Source organism: Epinephelus lanceolatus, chromosome 9, assembly GCF_041903045.1.
Source record: "Epinephelus lanceolatus isolate andai-2023 chromosome 9, ASM4190304v1, whole genome shotgun sequence".
NCBI classification, from domain to species: Eukaryota; Metazoa; Chordata; class Actinopteri; order Perciformes; family Serranidae; genus Epinephelus; species Epinephelus lanceolatus.
In genome coordinates, this window is record NC_135742.1 from 46,710,362 (window position 1) to 46,727,135 (window position 16,774).

Below are 16,774 nucleotides of genomic sequence, written 5' to 3' on the forward strand. Positions count from 1 at the left end.
AAATGAATTCTGATTTGGATTCATTCAGCTGGAGGAAGTTTTGAGACATCCAACATTTAATATCATAAAGACAGGCTAGGATACGAGCACATTCGTCAGTATTATTGCCAGCAATCGGTACATAAAGTTGCGTGTCATCCGCATAAAAATGGAAATTAATGTTATGATTGTTAATAATTTCACCCAGGGGAAGCATATAAATGGAAAAAAGTAATGGACCAAGAATTGACCCCTGGCGAACACCAGATAAAAACGGAGCAGTAGATGAGGAGAATTCTCCCATCACAACCGAGAAGGATCTGTCAGAGAGATAAGAACGAAACCATGCAAGGGCGGTGTCCTTAATACCGACGTGAGTTTCCAGGCTATTTAAAAGGATTTTGTGGTCAACAGTATCAAATGCAGAACTTAAATCTAGCAAAATTAGGATCGAGCAGGCCCCAGAATCAGCAGTAAGTAATAGGTCATTTGTGACTTTAATAAGAGTTGTTTCTGTGCTGTGGTAGGTTCGAAATCCAGATTGATATTTCTCAAAGATACTGCAGTTATTCATATGAGTGATAAGTTGAGATGCAATGCATTTTTCTAAAATTTTAGATAAAAAAGGTAGGTTTGAAATTGGTCTAAAATTGTTTAAAACAAAAGGGTCAAGGGTGGGTTTCTTCAGAAGGGGTCGAATGATCGCCTTTTTGAAGCCTAATGTAAAGGAGCCAGTAGTTAGTGAGCAGTTAATTAAAGACAGAATTTGAGGACTGACTGTCTGAAATACCTCTTTGAGAAATCTAGTGGGGATAGTGTCTAACTGACAGGTGGAAGAATTTAAGTGGTGGGTTAACTCCTCTAAGTCTGACAGAGAGATTTGCTTAAAGTGGGGCAGATTTGTGGATGGTTCTGTAAAGGTGGGAAGATTTCTTGACGAAGGAGTGATATGAAGTCTAATGCCTTCAATTTTATTGATAAAGTGGTGGAGAAACTGCTCACATTTTTCAGTGGAGGCTTCAATCGGCTGATTGGGTGGAGGGCTAACCACTGAATTTATTGCCTGAAATAAAACCCTGGGGTTGTGGCAGCTACTTGGCACAAGATCAGAAAAGTATGAATATCTTGCTTGCTTGACAGCTTGTTGATAGGCACACATCAGATTTTTGAGAATATCAAGCGAAGCCTTCAGCTTGTCTTTCTTCCATTTCCTTTCCGCTTTCCTGCGTTGCCTCTTTATATCCCTAGTGTAATCATTAAGCCAGGGGAGGGCCTTCTGTTTAGTTTGTTTACTCTTGATGGGGCAATGTCATCAAGGACTGTCAGGCATGTGCTGTTAAAATGGTCCAGCAAGTCATCTACGGCTAGATCATTGCGGTTAAGGCTATTACTGGTAGAGGCAGCTAGAAACATACTGTTAAAATGACTAGCTGATTCAGAATTAAAAGACCAAAAGCGAGTACAAGTAAAAGGCTTGACAGCAGGAGGCAGGAGGAGAGTATGGAAGACAACAGCTTTGTGATCAGAGACATTAAAATCACGTAATTCAATATTATCCAGGGAGACACAGTGAGACAGCACAAGGTCTAGAGTATGCCCCTTATTGTGAGTTGGATTTTTAACCAGTTGCTCAAAACTGAAAGACTCTAAATATAATATAATATAATCTGTGATAAAACAAGAAGTGGAGGGGCAACAAATGTGGATATTAAAGTCGCCTACGATGAGCACTTTATCATAATTGACCATAATAAAAGAAAGAAATTCAGAAAACTCTTGAATAAAAACAGTGTTTGACTTAGGCGGCCTATAGACTAACACACATAATATGGGGTGTTGGCCATTTAACAGAAAACCCAAAGACTCAAAGGAGGAGAAAGTATTGAGAGAGACAGGGGAGCATTTATAGTTATTATTAAAGATAACAGCTACCCCACCTCCACAACCAGACAGTCTGGGTTGGCTGAGCCATGAATAGTTAGGGGGACATGTTTCAGTAAGTGGAACAGTATAACCAGGGCTTAACCAGGACTCTGTGATAAAGAGGAAGTCAATATTGTTAGACATGATGAAATCCTAGCACAAAAAGAACTTGTTTGCAAGACAGAAGACTGCAGCACTGCTATGGATGGCCTCAGCAGTAACGGTTGAAGGGTGAGACTGGTGATGAGCTGAAGTGAAGTCAGGCTTATGTGTTATAGAGAGTGGGATGGGAACTAGATTTGCTCTTGTAATCATACAACTGGGTTGGGAGGTGGCACGATTAAATGAGATCCTGGTGGGTATGTTTTGGAGGAAGAGATCAGCAGGACCCGGAGAAAGATAGTCTTGATTTTGGATGGGAGTGGCTTCTTGAGCAGGGCCATGCTGAGGTATGTATCAGTCAGAGTTAAAAGCAATATGGTTTATGAAATTTTGTATGAGCTGTTTAGTGCCTTTTTGGTTTGGATGCAGGCCATCAGGTTTGTAGAGGTCATGTCTGGTCCAAAAATAGTCGAAGTTACTGATAAAGCCATGCCCAGTTGCAGTGCAAAAGGATTTCAGCCATTCATGTACACTGTATAAACAACTGAAACGTTCAGGGCTCTTTGAAGTAGTGGGAATGGGACCAGAAAAAATGCAGGTTTTACCAAGGCTCTGGATTGTAACCATGAGAGACTGTAGTTGATCGCGGAGTGCGATTGACTGTCTGATCATGACGTCATTAGTACACACATGTACGATCAGCATGTGGACAGAAGGGTGGAGGTCTGTGAGCACTGGGGTCAGTTCATTGAGATCTGCAACTTTGGCACCAGCAAGGCTGTAAGTGATTGCGCCTGGGAGCTCAATGGATCTTGTTATGGAGTCGCCAATTATAAGGATCTCGGGTTGCCTGTTCTTGCAACCACCGCTGTAGACTGAGAGTTTGGAGGAGAGGTGTTGCTGAATGCCGCTAGCAGCATTAGCTGGGATTACGCACTGGCCAGGAGAGTTGATTGAGATAGATGCACCTGGTGAGTGGCCGCTTTCGATGACGTCATCACTGGACGAAGAAGTGACCGGTGCTCTGCTGGGCAGGTGAGACGATGGCAGGGGACGAGCAGTAGCACGCTCGGAGTTTAAGACAGCAGGGGGAGAGAAACATCGACGGCGTTTTCCACGAGATTCTGCGCTCGTTGGGGATTCACGACGCTTTCCTTTTATGTTGGAGCGAGTTGGGATAAGCTGCTCCGGAGCAGTCAATGGAGCCGCTAGCTCTGTTAGCTTTTCCAGCGGTGTAAAAGAGTTTGACAGCGGGATCGGGTCCTCATCTCCGTCCGGTGAGAACAGCGGGAGAGAAATCCTTCTCTGTTTCTTCACAGCAGATACCCAGGAGAGAGGATGAGCAGCTGATGGACCTGGATTTTCGGTATTTGCCAGACATGCAGGGCTGTTGGGCACGTCCTGCTGCAGCACATCTAGCCGGGAGAGGAGCAGTGTTTGCCTCTGGAGGACAACATCCAGGAGGTTCTCAATGTGGAGGAGTTCAGACCTTAGACTGGACAGCTCGGACTCCATTATGGATCTTTTCCTGTCCGTTATGTGTTGGTGTTTCTGTTCTGGTGCTCTGCACAGATCTGACGCCTAAATATACACTCACTCTGAATTTGGTACCTGCAACACATTCCAAAAAAGTTGGAACAGAGGCAACAAAAAACTTGCAAAATGCTCAAAGACACTTGTTTGGAACATTCCACAGGTAAACAAGTTAATTGGTCACAGATCATGACTTGGTACAAAAGGGGCATCCTCAAAAGGCTCAGTTGTTGAAAAGCAAAGACGATCACTTTGTGAAAAACTGTGTGGGAAAACAACCCAACAATTTAAGAACAACATTTTTCAACACACAATTGCAAAGATTTAACGGATTTCACCATCTACAATCCATAATATCATCAAAAGATTCAAAGAATCTGGAGAAATCTCTGGCACTGCACTAAAAACCAACATGACTGTGTAAAGGATATTACTACCTGGGCCTAGGAACACTTTTTTTTTCAATGCATCTACAAATTCAAGTTAAGACTGCAAAGTAAAAGCCGTATATAAACAACATCCAGAAACAACAACAACTTCTCTGGACCTGCTCATTTAAGATGGACTAACACAAAGTGGAAAAGTGTGCTGTGGTCTGATGAGTGCACTTTTTTTTTTTTTTTCGGAAATCATGGATGTCATGTCCTCTGGGATAAAGAGGGAAAGGACCATCCAAACTGTTCCAGCTTGTTCCGCTAATACAGTGAGCTGAAACAACAGTGGACACTGGAATTAGGATTGGGTCGGTTCTCAGTAATACCAATTCGGTCCGGTACTCCATCTTGGACCAGGTTTTATTTTTTGAGACCGACTGGACCACATACTCAGGCAGAACGTACGCGGAGAGGACCCCCCGGAGGTCCGCCCCGTAAAAGTGGACGGAGAGGGAGGGGGGTGGAGCGGGGACTGAGCTAGGAGGTGCGAGTGTGCATGCACCTCTACTGTAGCCTGAAGTTTGTTTAATAGTGACGGGGAGTCGATAATGGCGGACAATTTAGTCTCGACAAAATCAAAGAATGTGCCACTATGGCAACACTTTGGCTTTGAGCCAGATGAAGGAGGCAACCCTTGTTTGCACTGATTGAGTAAGCTGCAAAATTTATTTGTAAGGAATAAAAGAAACAACTTGTTACTGTCACTCTGTTGTCCTAAGGTCGTTTTTTATTTTAAATGAGTCAACTGCGCCCCCAAGTGGTGAAAATCCGGTATTACCGACTTGATGCGTTTTTTTTTTTTTTACAAAAACCGGACCGTTTTTTTTTTCTCATACTGACCCAACCCTAACTGGAATACAGCCATTCCAATGTAAAAAAAATTGAATGGTTAGCAGCATCTGAAGTGGAAGTAAAGTGCATACTGACCCTGCAAGATGGATAAGATGGATTACAAGATCAACATCTTTCCACCATGACACAGTTTCCAACATCAAACATCCTAGTTATCTATAGACATCTATAAAACGTTGTCATCAACAACAACAACCATCATCATCGTCATCATCATCACCATAAATCATCACATAATCATACCAAGAATAACAACCAGTCAAAAGAGTAGCCACAGTACGCAGTTAGATTCTTCCCGTCCTACATTCAAAAGAGACCTGGCATTAACGATGAAGAAGTATCTGTTACTTTTAACAGGGGGAGATCTGAGCTGAGAGCCAGAAGGAGAAAACTAAAACTCTGAGAATGAGGGGTAGGAGCTGTTGGAAAGGATGACATTAGCTTTCCTTCCTATGTTTGTGAAATGCGCCAGATAATGTACTCATCTGAACTCCCAAGATCTTGATACACATTTTTACTAAACTACCGAGTGCATTTTTGACTTGATGTAGTGAAGCACACAACATGACAGTGAAGACCCTGGATTGCTGAGCAACTGAAGTCATATATCAAGCAAGAATGGGAAAGACTTTAATTTTCAAAACTTCAACAATTAGTGTCCTCAGTTCCCAAACTGATTTGTTGTTTTTTGTACTACATGTTGTATTTGTTGCATTTTAAAAGTGTTCTGATTGGCTGCTACCTTGGCCAGATCTCTCATCTCTCAGGTCTGTCATGTAGAAGAGATTTTCAATCACAAAGGGACTTCCTGGTTAAATAAAGGTTAAATAAAATAAATAAATTAATAAATAAATTAATAAATAAAAACACTTACTGAATGTTGTTAAAAGAAAATACAATGTCACACAGTGGTAAACATGCCTCTATCCCAACTTTATTACAATGTGTTGTAGGCATCAAATTCAGGTTATCAGTTTGATCATCAAATAGCTTGTCTTTGTACTGTATTCAACAGTATATCGGTAAAAAAAAAAAAATACAAATCATTGTATTGTGTTTATTTATGTTTTACAAAACATCCCAACTTTTTTGGAATCGGGGTTTATATTTTGTGTCAGCAAAAAAATATTTTATCTGTAAGCTTTTTGGAAAATGCATTGATTACTTATTTTACTTTGAGATATTGCATAATACCATCTACATCTATTGCAGCACTTCTGAACAAAAGCATTTAAGATTTAATAATAACATGCAGGCTTGTTGAACTTTTATTTCCCAAACCATTCAAAAGAAAAAGGTATTTTGTGGCACCTTAGTCCATCTTACACAGCTGCTTTAAGTTTTAAAAGCCATCAAGTGTCACTGTGTTTGCTGTGTTTGGAGCCCCAAAGCTTTAAAAGCTTTGTACACCCATCACTACCATTTAGCCAAGTACTGGTCTCTACCTGTTAAGTCCAGCAATCAGGTCTCTTATATCATCAGGGAGGATAACTCGATGCTCGCCCATGTCCCTGTGGTTTCCCAACACACACACCGGCACATGGGTAGGTACTTTGGGCAGTTCCCTCAGGATGTAGTTAAAAGTCCTGCAATTGACAAAAAAATAAATAAAATACAACATTGATTTGTGGGTGGGTGAAGAGAACAAAAAAGAAGCTTAGACAAATAGAAATTAAATACTCAAGGTTCAGTGGAGGTGGAAATGGAGGGATTTAAAGAATTCTCCATATTGGTGTGCCAGTGGCTGGGATTGTTTTCACCTTGTGAGTCTTTATGTGTGTGTCATCTTGGCAAAATGTGGTCCTGGAGACACCAATTGCAGCGTGAACAACAGTTCTCAACTGGCCAGACATATACAACCTAAACTGAACCGACTTGTGCGAGTTGGAGCCCGAACCCAGCCCGTCCAAGGTCATCGCATAAAATACTGAGTCCGAGTCCGGCCAAGCCCAACCCAACTAAAAACCACTAGTTGGCTTCTAATGCCCGGGACACACCTGCTGTGTGTTGGCGCAAGCCATGCATGTGTCCGGTGGAAAATTGACCAGCTGACTCTCCACACTGTATTCCTATATAGATACAGTACAGGCCAAAAGTTTGGACACACCTTCTCATTCAATGCATTTTCTTTATTTTCATGACTATTTACATTGTAGATTCTCACTGAAGGCATCAAAACTATGAATGAACACATGTGGAGTTATGTACTTAACAAAAAAAGGTGAAATAACTGAAAACATGTTTTATATTCTAGTTTCTTCAAAATAGCCACCCTTTGCTCTGATTACTGCTTTGCACACTCTTGGCATTCTCTCGATGAGCTTCAAGAGGTAGTCACCTGAAATGGTTTTCCAACAGTCTTGAAGGAGTTCCCAGAGGTGTTTAGCACTTGTTGGCCCCTTTGCCTTCACTCTGCGGTCCAGCTCACCCCAAACCATCTCGATTGGGTTCAGGTCCGGTGACTGTGGAGGCCAGGTCGTCTGCCGCAGCACTCCATCACTCTCCTTCTTGGTCAAATAGCCCTTACACAGCCTGGAGGTGTGTTTGGGGTCATTGTCCTGTTGAAAAATAAATGATCGTCCAACTAAACGCAAACCGGATGGGATGGCATGTCGCTGCAGGATGCTGTGGTAGCCATGCTGGTTCAGTGTGCCTTCAATTTTGAATAAATCCCCAACAGTGTCACCAGCAAAACACCCCCACACCATCACACCTCCTCCTCCATGCTTCACAGTGGGAACCAGGCATGTGGAATCCATCCGTTCACCTTTTCTGCGTCTCACAAAGACACGGCGGTTGGAACCAAAGATCTCAAATTTGGACTCATCACACCAAAGCACAGATTTCCACTGGTCTAATGTCCATTCCTTGTGTTTCTTGGCCCAAACAAATCTCTTCTGCTTGTTGCCTCTCCTTAGCAGTGGTTTCCTAGCAGCTATTTGACCATGAAGGCCTGATTCGCGCAGTCTCCTCTTAACAGTTGTTCTAGAGATGGGTCTGCTGCTAGAACTCTGTGTGGCATTCATCTGGTCTCTGATCTGAGCTGCTGTTAACTTGCCATTTCTGAGGCTGGTGACTCGGATGAACTTATCCTCAGAAGCAGAGGTGACTCTTGGTCTTCCTTTCCTGGGTCCATCCTCATGTGTGCCAGTTTCGTTGTAGCGCTTGATGGTTTTTGCGACTCCACTTGGGGACACATTTAAAATTTTTGCAATTTTCCGGACTGACTGACCTTCATTTCTTAAAGTAATGATGGCCACTCGTTTTTCTTTAGTTAGCTGATTGGTTCTTGCCATAATATGAATTTTAACAGTTGTCCAATAGGGCTGTCGGCTGTGTATTAACCTGACTTCTGCACAACACAACTGATGGTCCCAACCCCATTGATAAAGCAAGAAATTCCACTAATTAACCCTGATAAGGCACACCTGTGAAGTGGAAACCATTTCAGGTGACTACCTCTTGAAGCTCATGGAGAGAATGCCAAGAGTGTGCAAAGCAGTAATCAGAGCAAAGGGTGGCTATTTTGAAGAAACTAGAATATAAAACATGTTTTCAGTTATTTCACCTTTTTTTGTTAAGTACATAACTCCACATGTGTTCATTCATAGTTTTGATGCCTTCAGTGAGAATCTACAATGTAAATAGTCATGAAAATAAAGAAAACGCATTGAATGAGAAGGTGTGTCCAAACTTTTGGCCTGGACCGCAGAGTGAAGGCAAAGGGGCCAACAAGTGCTAAACACCTCTGGGAACTCCTTCAAGACTGTTGGAAAACCATATCAGGTGACTACCTCTTGAAGCTCATGGAGAGAATGCCAAGAGTGTGCAAAGCAGTAATCAGAGCAAAGGGTGGCTATTTTGAAGAAACTAGAATATAAAACATGTTTTCAGTTATTTCACCTTTTTTTGTTAAGTACATAACTCCACGTGTTCATTCATAGTTTTGATGCCTTCAGTGAGAATCTACAATGTAAATAGTCATGAAAATAAAGAAAACGCATTGAATGAGAAGGTGTGTCCAAACTTTTGGCCTGTACTGTATATATGTATATATATATATATATACACACACACACATCATATATATATATATATATATATATATATATATATATATATACACACACACTTAGGTCCATAATTATTTGGACAATGATACAGCCACAATGGGTTTTAAATGAAACAATGAATACCTGCTTAAAGTGCAGACTCTCAGCTTTCATTTAAGGCTTTTTTCAAAAATGTAGTATGAACCGTGTAGGAATTACAACCATTTCTTCACACAGTCCCCCGACTTTAAGGGCTTATAAGTATTTGGACAAACTAACATAATCATCAATTAAACAGTCAGTTTTAATACTTGGTTGCAAATCCTTTACAGTCAATGACTGCCTGAAGTGTTGGACACATAGGCATCATCAGATGCTGGGTTTCTTCCCTGGTGATGCTCTGCCAGCCCTTTACTGCAGCCGTCTGCACTTCCTGCTTGTGTTTTGGGTGTTTTGCCCTCAGTTTTGGCTTCAGCAAGAGAAACGCATGCTCAATTGGATTCAGGTCAGATGATATGACTTGGCCATTGCACAACATTCCACTTCTTTGCCTTAAAAATGTCTTTGGTTGCTTTTGCAGTATGCTTCAGGTCATTGTCCAACTGCACTGTGAAGCATCGTCCAATGAGTTTTGAAGCATTTGGTTGAATCTGAGCAGATAATGTAGCCCCAAACACTTCAGCTTTCATCCTGCTGCTCTTGTCAGCAGTCACATCATCAATAAATACAAGAGAACCAGTTCCACTGGCAGCCATACATGGCCATGACATAACAGTACCTCCACCATGCTACACTGATAAGGTGGTGTGCTTTGGATCATGAGCAGTTCCTTCCCTTCTTCCTTCTCTTGTCTTCCCATCATTCTGGTAGTTGATCTTTGTTTTATCTGTTCATAGTATGCTGTTCCACAACTGTACAGGCTTTTTAGATGGTTTTTGACAAACTCTAATCTGGCCTTCCATTTTTAAGGCTAACCAATGGTTTGCATCTTGTGATAAACCCTCTGTATTTATTCTAGTGAAGTCTTGTCTTGCTTACAGGAGCAGCAGGATGAAAGCTGAAGTGTTTGGGGCTACATTATCTGCTCAGATTCAACCAAATGCTTCAAAACTCATTGGACGATGCTTCACAGTGCAGTTGGACAATGACCTGAAGCATACTGCAAAAGCAACCAAAGACATTTTTAAGGCAAAGAAGTGGAATGTTGTGCAATGGCCAAGTCATATCATCTGACCTGAATCCAATTGAGCATGCGTTTCTCTTGCTGAAGCCAAAACTGAGGGCAAAACACCCAAAACACAAGCAGGAAGTGCAGACGGCTGCAGTAAAGGGCTGGCAGAGCATCACCAGGGAAGAAACCCAGCATCTGATGATGTCTATGTGTCCAACACTTAAGGCAGTCATTGACTGTAAAGGATTTGCAACCAAGTATTAAAACTGACTGTTTAATTAATGATTATGTTAGTTTGTCCAAATACTTATGAGCCCTTAAAGTCGGGGGACTGTGTGAAGAAATGGTTGTAATTCCTACACGGTTCATACTACATTTTTGAAAAAAGCCTTAAATGAAAGCTGAGAGTCTGCACTTTAAGCAGGTATTCACTGTTTCATTTAAAACCCATTGTGGTGGTGTACAGAGCCAAAATGACGACAACTGTATCATTGTCCAAATAATTATGGACCTGACTGTATATGTATGCATGTGTAAATTCATATACATAAGACTTGCACCAATTACAATTTTTTGGGCTGATACCGATTTCCGTTTGGATGGCCAATTCCAATTTTGGCCGATTCTAGGGATGTAATGATTACCGGTAAAATGATAAACTGCGGTAAAATTCCCGACGGTTAGTATTACCGTTTCAAATTTTGATTATCATTAAAACCGTGTTTGATTACCGCACTTTGAAAAACTCACAGTGATACTGCTCATTGCCTGGAAAAGCAGTAGCAGTAGTCCCTCAGACACAGGTGCGCATGCGCCGTTTGCAATGTTTGGCCTCTGAAAACACGGTGGAAGGCACCGAAGGCACCCGCACAGACAGTGCTCCAGAGATTTTTCGTGCCGTGACTTGGCTGACAGACATGACATACTACACGATGGTCCACACCAATGATCCGCGGTCGTCTTTCATGACGTGTGACGTCATCGGGTTATTCTTGTCCTATTTTTATTTCTTTTACTATGATTTCAGTCACTGTGTCTGTTCATGTGCCAGCCGAAATGTTGTTGTAGTCACCTAAAAAGCTCCAGCAGGAGCTACATATGAAGTACCGTATGCAAATTTTTTTGTTACCACACCAGTGCTAGAGGCATAATTTCATGTTTGGCAGCTATTTTGATTAGGCCTACACCAGCGCTTTTTCTAGAGGCATCATTTCAATTATATCAGTGGGTATATTAGATACATTATATCTACTATTCTAACGCTATTTCTAGAGGCATAATTTCAATTACACAAGCACGATCACTGCAGACATTATTTAAACCACACCAGCGCTACGCTATGTCCCCTCCTCTCGTCCCTTTATCAGTCTACATCCATGGTTATTATACCTATATTTCAGTCAAGTGACAATGGAAATGGGGGCGATTTATTCATTGTATTTTTTAATTTTTTTTCTTTTATTGTGATGCACAGATGTCGAAAATGATAAATGATGCCTCATCATTATAATTATCGCTGCAATATACAAGTGGTGTTTCAGACTATAACTGGCTTAATTTGGGGGTCTGAGTGGTGCGGGCAGCACGGCCCACTGTGCAGCTCGCGGTCTAGGGATGGACAATAAGTCCATCACTATTGCATTTTTTGTTTTTCTTTTGCCTCATGGCATATTTTATACCGTTCTGTGTTTTGTATTGTTTGTCTTGTATATCCATCTACGTTGGTACAGAATATGCAAGGATGAGACGGTAAATGTCAAAAATATAATTCATGGGATCAAACGGTATTAATATGATAAGTTGGAATGTGAAAGGAATTTCAAACAAAGTGAAAAGATATAAAATCATCACACATTTAAAATCATTGTCTTGTGACTTGGCAATGCTTCAAGAGACTAATTTAAATGAAATGGATTCAGCTAAATTGAGACAGAGATGGGTGGGTCAAGTCTTCTCAGCACCTGGCAGTGGAGCATCTAGAGGGGTCTGCATTTTGATCTCAAAAAGAATATCTTTCAAGGTTCCCAATCAAATAATCGATAAAGAGGGTAGATACATTATATTGTCAGGTTTCCTCCAAAATGAAAAATGTACTTTGGTTAATGTGCACTCTTCTAACTCTGGGCAGAACACAGTCCTTTCCAAATTAAACTTGATGTTGGCTAAATTTGCTGATTGCCCTATCATGATTGGTTGGGACTTAAACCTGGTCATAAATGCCTTAATTGATAGGTCTGGACGCCTCCTCCCATCAGATGCTGCACTGTCCAGTGCTTGAATTAAATTACAAAATCACTTGCACTATGTGATGTCTGGCGGATTGTTAATCCAGACACACGTGAATACACATTCTGTTCTCATGCCCACAATTCATACTCTTTTGTTGTTTGTTTTTTCATAGTCTTTGGCTGGTAACATAACTGATTCCAAAATTCACAATATTATTTTATTAGACCATGCTCCTTTGTCGGCCCACTTTACCCCATCTGTAATTGACAGTAGAGCAAGACAATGGAGATTTAACACCTCTCTACTGAAAGATGAAGATTTTGTATCTATGTTAATGGAAAAAACACAGGAATACATTTACATTAACCTTAATTCAGTCCAGTCAATACAGACAGTATGGGAAGCATTTAAAGCAACCTGTAGGGGGTGGATTATAAGTTATTCAACAGCCAGGAAAAAGAAAAAAATGCCAAAGAAGCATGGTCTGATAACCGAACTTAAGGCCCTCGAAACAAAGCATATGCTGGACCCTGGCAACCAACAATTAAAAAACACAATGGCTATGGTTACATGATGGCTTCTCATTCGGAATGAAATAAATCTGAATGAAATCATTCGGAATTAAAGTTTTTCCAGGTAGTTTACATGGGAAATATTCATTCCGAATGAAGGTTTACACAGGAGATCAGTTTAATTGCCTTTATTCAGGTCTGCGCAAGGTTTGGGGCAGGGAAGGTTTCTGATTGGATAGGGGGCGGGGCGGATCTTACGTGTTTACATTTGCTGGAAGAAAACACTGTAGTCCTTGCTCCGGATAACAAGATGCTTGACAACGCTGTGCCTTTTTTGGGGCGTGTTATGCTTATATTCTTGAAGCAGCAGTACGACTACAACCTTGTTCTGCTAATGCTTCATCTGTTGAGGAGGAGAAGGGAGGTAGAAGACCGTGCTGTGGCGAATGGAAACCGGTGAGTGCAACGAGTCCGATTGCTCTATCTCAGCCCGTTGCTATGCGCGCTATATATGTCATCGCGCCAGAAGGGCAAGGAAACGAGCATGCGCAGAAAGACCGGAATGAACTTAAAGAGGAATGAGTGTATACATGCACACAAAATTCTTTCATTTGGAATGACAAATGGAATAAACCACCCCCTTTAATCGGATTTAATTTTCAACCAGAATGACCATTTTTCAATCGGAATGACCGTTTACATGACCACTTTTAATCGGAATGGCCTTTCATTCCGATTAAAAGTGGAATTAAACTGTCCATGTAAACATACTGAGTGTCTATCATTAAAACAGAACTACAGGCTATTTTACATGAGGAAAATGCATTTGCTCTTTTTCAGTTATGCCGAAAATACTATGAATCTGGTGATAAGGCCGGTAAGATGCTTGCGCTCAGATTGAAGCAACATGAGGAGATGGAAAACTTTTTTAGCGATCTTCACCTACCAACTATCTGTGAAGAAGAAAGGGAATCATTAGTGGCACCTATAACGGAGGATGAAATTAAATCGTCTATTAAATCCCTCTCAACTGGTGAAACACCAGGTGATGATGGCTACACAATTGAATTCTATAAATGTTTCCAAGACACCCTCACACCACTTCTAATGCTGCTATTCAAAGACATAATAGTAAATAAATCCATGCTACCAACAATGCGCCAAGTTACAATTTCATTAATTCCTAAACCAGGAAAGGACCATTTGCAAAATAATAATGACTATAAGCTACTTGCAAAGATCCTTGCTCGGCATATAGAAAGGGTTGTAGCCTCATGATACATGTAGACCAGTTAGATTTTGTTAAAGGTCGCTTGGCCTCAAATAATATGAGGAGGCTCCTCCATGTTATGTCAGGGGTGGAGGCATCTCAGCATCTGACGACACTGCTATCGTCGGATGCTGAGATGCCTTCGACTATGTGGAGCGGAAATATTTGTTTTATGCACTCCCCAAGTATGGATTTGGACCGGTACTTATGAAATGGATAAAGGCACTTTACCATGGACCAGTTGCATCCGTTAAAACCAATGGGGTAAGGTCTAGTCTGTTCCATCTCTACCGGTCTACGAGTCAAGGCTGCTCAGTCTCACCTCTCTTTTTTATTCTGGCACTTGAACCCCTTGCCTGCGCCATACGGGCTCAGAAGAACATAACTGGCATTAGTATTGGGGAATATGAATTCAAGGCCAGCATGTTCGCCGATGACATATTGTTAACATTAACTGATCCAGCACACTCCATCCCACAAGTACTAAAACTTATTGATATATTTGGCCACATTTCTGGCTATAAAGTAAACTACAGTAAAAGCGAGGCTATCCCACTGAATCACTTTACCTGTCACATTTGGGCACTGCCCCCTTTCATTGGAAACCAAAGGGCATGAAATATTTGGGAATCAAAATCCGATCACCTGTTGAAAAAATGGTTGAATTAAATGCACCTGACCTCTTGTAAACGATCAAGGAAGACCTCAAAAGATGGACAGTATTACCCTTATCTTTCTGGTGAAGATTAGAAGTAATCAAGATGAACATGCTGTGTGTGATTATCTGCCTGATAATAATTTATTTGAGGAATTTCAGTCAGGATTTAGAGTGCATCATAGCACTGAGACAGCACTAGTTAAAATTACAAATGACCTTCTAATTGCTTCAGACAAAGGACTCGTCTCTGTACTTGTTTTATTAGATCTTAGTGCGGCGTTTGACACAATTGACCGTCAAATTCTACTGCAGAGACTGGATCACTAAATTGGCCTAAAAGGTTCTGCACTGAGCTGGTTTAAATCTTATTTATCTGATCGTTTTCAGTTTGTTTACGTTCATAATGAATCATCCTTACGTACCAAAGTTTGTTCTGGAGTTCCACAAGGTTCTGTGCTCGGACCAATCCTATTTACTCTATATATGCTTCTTTTAGGTAACATCATTAGAAATCACTCTATAAATTTCCATTGTTATGCCGATGATACTCAGTTGTATTTATCTATGAAGCCAGAAGAAAGTAATCAATTAACTAAACTCCATAACTGCCTTAAAGACATAAAAACTTGGATGAGCACCAATTTCCTGATGTTAAATTCAGACAAAACTGAAGTTATTGTTCTTGGCCCCAAACAACTCAGAGACTCTTTATCTGATGACATAGTTTCTCTAGATGGCATTGCTCTGGCCTCTAGCACTACCGTAAGAAACCTCGGAGTAATATTTGATCAAGATTTGTCTTTTAATTCTCATTTAAAACAAACCTCACGGACTGCATTTTTTCATCTGTGTAATATTGCGAAAATTAGGCCTATCCTGACCCGAAAAGATGCAGAAAAATTGGTCCACGCTTTTGTTACCTCTAGGCTGGATTACTGTAACTCTCTATTATCAGGTAGCTCTAGTAAGTCCTTAAAAACTCTCCAGCTAATTCAGAATGCAGCAGCACGTGTACTAACAGGAACTAAGAAACGAGATCATATTTCTCCTGTTTTAGCTTCGCTGCACTGGCTCCCTGTAAAATCCAGAATTGAATTTAAAATCCTACTGTTAACTTACAAAGCTCTAAATGGTCAAGCTCCGTCATATCTTAGAGAGCTCATAGTGCCATATTATCCCACCAGAACACTGCGCTCTGAGAATGCAGGGTTACTCGTGGTCCCTAAAGTCTCCAAAAGTAGATCAGGAGCCAGAGCCTTCAGCTATCAGGCTCCTCTCCTGTGGAATCATCTTCCTGTTACGGTCCGGGAGGCAAACACCGTCTCCACATTTAAGACTAGACTTAAGACTTTCCTCTTTGATAAAGCTTATTAGTTAGGGCTGGCTCAGGCTTGCCCTGTACCAGCCCCTAGTTAGGCTGACTTAGGCCTAGTCTGCCGGAGGACCCCCCTATAATACACCGGGCACCTTCTCACCTTCTCTCTCTCTCTCTCTCATTGTGTCATGCGGATTACTGTTAATTTATTCTGCTGATCTGTTCTGTACGCCATCTATTGCACGTCTGTCCGTCCTGGAAGAGGGATCCCTCCTCAGTTGCTCTTCCTGAGGTTTCTACCGGTTTTTTTCCCCGTTAAAGGGTTTTTTTTGGGGGGAGTTTTTCCTTATCCGCTGCAAGGGTCATAAGGACAGAGGGATGTCGTATGCTGTAAAGCCCTGTGAGGCAAATTGTGATTTGTGATATTGATATTGATTTGTGATTTGTGATATATTTTATAAATAAAATTGAATTGAATTGAATTGAACATACTGCCATGCCTGGCTTTCCTTATGTCATTTATCCTACTCGAGTTCCCTCCCAATTGGTTCAATTAAATAAATAAACAACTATCCAGCTTCCTATGGAAGGACAAGAAACCAAGGATCAGTTACAAAAAATTAGTACACACACGAAATAATGGAGGAATAGGCTACCAGACATTCAACAGTATTATATAGCATACAATTCAAGACACCCACTGCACTGGGCCCATAATAGTGCGAGACAGATTGGAAGTTGGAA

At 41.1% G+C, this 16,774-nt stretch overlaps 1 protein-coding gene across 2 annotated transcripts in view; it reads right to left on the reverse strand.

Moving 5' to 3' along the window:
- rabl6b (RAB, member RAS oncogene family-like 6b) overlaps positions 1-16,774 on the reverse strand; it is a 69,853-nt gene that overhangs the window by 39,266 nt on the left and 13,813 nt on the right. For both annotated transcript variants that reach the window (XM_033619357.2, XM_033619356.2), the window contains one exon: positions 6,269-6,409. In XM_033619357.2, coding sequence (XP_033475248.1) covers positions 6,269-6,409 — 141 coding nt within the window. The remainder of the gene's footprint in view (positions 1-6,268; positions 6,410-16,774) is intronic.